This window comes from Nicotiana tomentosiformis, chromosome 3 (genome assembly GCF_000390325.3).
Source record: "Nicotiana tomentosiformis chromosome 3, ASM39032v3, whole genome shotgun sequence".
Taxonomy (NCBI): domain Eukaryota; kingdom Viridiplantae; phylum Streptophyta; class Magnoliopsida; order Solanales; family Solanaceae; genus Nicotiana; species Nicotiana tomentosiformis.
The window spans coordinates 63,775,199-63,779,577 of record NC_090814.1 but is presented as its reverse complement, the minus strand read 5'-3'; the positions used below and the strand labels follow the sequence as shown (position 1 = coordinate 63,779,577).

Here is a 4,379-nt window from a genome sequence, read left to right as displayed (position 1 = left end):
CGGTCGAGACCGGAACGCAAAATAGGTATGCGGCCCGCAAAGGGGACCACAGAAAAAAGTCCCAAAACCGGGTTGTTCAGCTTGGCAGGTCTGTGGTCTGCAGATAATTTCTGCGGTCACATAACGGACCGCAGAACCTCCTTCCGAAGTTTCTCATGTTGGCTTCTGCGACGAAAGTGAGGCCCACAAAAAGATTATGCTGCCGCATAATGGACTGCAAAATATCATCCCAACTTTGCCTAGTTCTGTGCTTCACTCTACAACGGATCTGCGGTCCACAAATCAGTTCTGCGATCGCATAATGGACTGCAGAAACGCACTACTCTGCCAAAACAATTCTTCAACTCCCCAATACGTTGTTCAACCAAAAAGTATGTACCATGGCGAGCTTAATCTCTACAATCATCAACACATACATCTACCATGTCACCACAAAACCTAGGGTTTTTGGTGAAATTTTACGGGGCCTTATATCTTCCCCCACTTAAGATCATTCGTCCTCGAATGAGGGTCAAAATCCGTCATGAGCATCAAATGTGACTCGGGTGCTATTTCATACACCAGCAATTTTAGACTTTGGTCAACTCCCTAAATTTCCAAAAATTTAGCTAGAGTCTCCCCTATAATTGGGCCTATCCACCTGCCAGAGAATCACAGAACTAGTCCTAACAACATATACAAAATCCAACTATGCAACAAAACATGAAATTAACACCAATTGTGGCCTCATAGACAATATATTACTAGAAAGAAACACCCTTAGCATATACTGTACAAGTGATACATAATAACCCATAGGGGAAAACTTCACAGAAATGATTACATAGCTATTCAAACAAAGGAGGGTACTTCTTCTTCATTTCTTCCTCGGCCTCCCAGGTGGCCTCTTCGACCTGTTAGTTTCGCCATATCACATTCACGGAGGAAATTTCTTTATTTCCCAGCTTACGGGTTTACCTATCAAGAATGGCCACTGGAATTTTATCATAATTCAGTTCCTCATTAACCTCAATAATCTCAACTGGAACAATAAGCGATAGATCTCCAACCATCTTCTTCAACATGGATACGTGAAATACCAGGTGCACTAGAGACATCTCTAGAGGTAGTTCTAGCATGTAAGCCACCTGACCAGTCCTCTGAATGATTATGTATGGTCCAACATACCTCGAACTTAATTTTCCTTTCTTACCAAACCGCATTATACCCTTCATAGGGGAAACCTTCAAGAATACCCAATCTTCTTCTTTGAATTCCAAATCCCTACGACGAACATCCGAATAGGACTTCTGATGACTCTGGGTAGTTTTCAACCGATCCTTAATGAACTTAACCTTCTCCATAGCCTAATGCACGAGGTCTGTTTCTATCAATTTTGCTTCCCCAATCTTAAACCATCCAATGGGAGATCTACATCTCCTACCATATAAAGCCTCGAACGGTGCCCTTTGAATGCTAGCATGATAACTATTATTGTAGGAAAATCCTACGAGTGGAAAATGATCATATCAACTACCTTTGAAGTCAAGAACACAAGCGCGCAGCATATATTCAAGCATCTGCATAGTCCTCTCTGCTTGCCCGTCGGTCGGTGGATGGAAACATGTGCTAAGATTTACCTGAGTACCCAACCATTGCTGAAACCTCTTCCAAAAGCTAGCTGTGAACTTGCCCCCCCCCCCCCAAATCAGAAATGATGCAAACTTGAGTGCCATGCAACCTGACTATTTCCTTGATATACAACTGAGCATACTGTTCTGATGTATCAGTAGCCTTAACAGGTAAGAAGTGTGTAGATTTCGTGAGTCGATCCTCAATCACCCAAATCATGTCTAACTTGCGAGGAGTGCGAGGTAGTCCTACCACAAAGTCCATATTGATCATCTCCCATTTCCACATTGGAATTTCTTTATTCTGTGCCAACCCACCGGGCCTTTGGTGTTCGGCATTCACTTGCTGACAATTTGGACATCTGGCCACAAAGTCTGCTACATTAATCTTCATATCATTCCACCAGTAGACCTCCTTAAGATCACGATACATCTTTGTAGAGCCCAGGTGCACGGAATATCTAGAAGTGTTAGCCTCAGACATGACTCTTTCCCGGAGACCATTCACATTTGGAACACATAGCGGCCCTTGGTACCTTAGCGTACCATCATCCATGCCAAGAGAAAAATCCATATTCTTATGTTTATGAATCCCCTCCTTCAATTGTACCAAAAATGGATCGTCGTATTGTTTCTTCTTGACCTCCACCACAAGCGATGATTCATCCCTATTTTGCACAATCACCCATCCTTCACTAGAGTTCGTAAGAAAAACTCCCAAACTAGCCAACCTATGAACCTCCCTGTCCAACGGCCTTTGATATGCCTCCAAGTTAGCTAAATTGCCCATAGATGTCTGGCTAACAGAATCCGCCACAATATTTTCCTTCCTCGGATGACATAGAATATCGATGTCGTAATCCTTGAGTAGCTCAAGCCATCTTCTCCGCCTCAGATTCAATTCTTTTTTCTTGAAAATATATTGAAGTCTCTTATGGTCCATGAATATATCCACATGGACCCCATACAAATAGTGACGCCAAATTTTCAATGCAAATACAACCGCCGCAAGCTCTAAGTCATGTGTTGGATAGTTCTTCTCGTGATTCTTGAGTTGCCTAAAAGCATAAGCTATTACCTTTCCATGTTTCATTAATACACACCCAAGTCCTATCCTTGAAGCATCACAGTACACCACAAATCCATATGTACCCTCTGGTAGGGCAACATCGGTGTTGTAGTTAATCTTGATTTGAACTCTTAGAAGCTCATTTCACAACTTTCAGACCATTTGAACTCAACTGTCTTCTGCATCAATTTAGTCAACGGAGAGGCAAGAGTAGAGAACCCCGCTATAAATTTCCTGTAATACCTGGCTAAGCCCAAGAAACTGCGAATCTCTGTTGGAGTTGTAGGTCTAGGCCAATTCCTCACAGCTATAATCCTCAGAGGATCAACCTTAATTCCTTCTCTAGAGATGACATGACCCAATAATGTGACAGATTCAAGCCAAAATTCACATTTAGAAAACTTCGCGTACAACTAGTGCTGACACAGAGTCTGTAGAACTGCCCTAAGATGATCGAAGTGGTCCTCTCGACTTCATGAATATACAAGAATATCGTCCATAAAACATATCACAAAAGAGTCAAGGAATGACTTGAAAAACTCGGTTAATAAGATCCATGAAAGATGCCGGGGCATTTGTTAGCCCAAAAGACATTACCAGAAATTCAAAGTGCCAATACCGGGTTCTGAAAGCTATTTTCGGAATATCCTACTCCCTCGTGTTCAATTGATGATACCCGGATCTCAAATCAGTTTTGGAGAAATACTTAGCTCCCTGCAATTGATTAAACAAGTCATTTATCCTTGGCAGTGGGTACTTATTCTTGATCATGACCTTGTTGAGTTTCCGATAGTCAATACACATTCTCAGTGACCTATCTTTCTTTCTTATAAAGAGAACCGATGCGCCCCAAGGCGACACACTCGGCCGGATGAAGCCCTTTTCTAATAAGTCCTTCAACTTCTCCTTTAGTTCCTTCAATTCTGTCGGTGCCATTCTGTAGGGCGAAATGGATATAGGTTGCATGTCTGGCATCACATCAATATACCTGTTTGGTGGGATCCCAAGGATCTCATCCGGAAATATCTCCGAAAATTCATTCACAACTGGCACAGACTCAAGTATAGGTGCCTCAGTATCGGTATCCGTAACCCGGACCAAATGGTAAATACACCCCTTGTTAATCATCTTCGTGGCCTTAAGTTAAGAAATAAACCTACCCTTTGGCACCACTTCATCCCCCTTCCATTCAATCACTGACTCATTTGGAAATTCAAACCTAACGGTCCTAGTTCGGCAATCAAGCTTGGCAAAACATAAATAAAGCCAGTCCATACCCATTATTAGATCAAAATCCACCATCCCTAATTCAATGAGATCGGCCGTGTTGTCCCGACCACGCACCGTGACAACACAATCCCTATGAACCCTCATGGCCACAAAAGACTCACCAACTAGAGTAGATATAGAGAACGGCTCATGAAGTTGTTTCAGTTCTATCCCGAATTCCATAGCAACATAGGGAGCAACATAGGATAAAGTGGAACCGGTATCAATAAGAGTATACATATTCATGACATTGGACAGTCAATATACATGTGACCATATCTAGAGAAGCCTCTGAACCCTGGCGACCCTTCATAGCATAGAAACGATTGGGTCCTCCTGACATGGGGGCCTCCGTTGCTGTTGAAATTTCCCACCAGGCCGACCCTGCTGGTAGGATCCCCTATTGCCCTGGCTAGGTCTAAAATGACTCC

The 4,379-nt window shown here is 42.8% G+C and overlaps 1 protein-coding gene across 1 annotated transcript; it reads right to left on the bottom strand.

Moving 5' to 3' along the window:
• Positions 1–1,508: 1,508 nt before the first annotated feature.
• On the bottom strand, positions 1,509–3,807 carry LOC138907917 (uncharacterized). The gene is made up of 5 exons (XM_070198540.1): positions 3,356–3,807; positions 2,923–3,021; positions 2,689–2,809; positions 1,954–2,520; positions 1,509–1,619 (listed from the first exon to the last, which is right to left on the bottom strand). Exons 1-5 carry the CDS (start codon positions 3,805–3,807, stop codon positions 1,509–1,511), a joined length of 1,350 nt encoding a protein of 449 aa, XP_070054641.1.
• Positions 3,808–4,379: the final 572 nt, after the last annotated feature.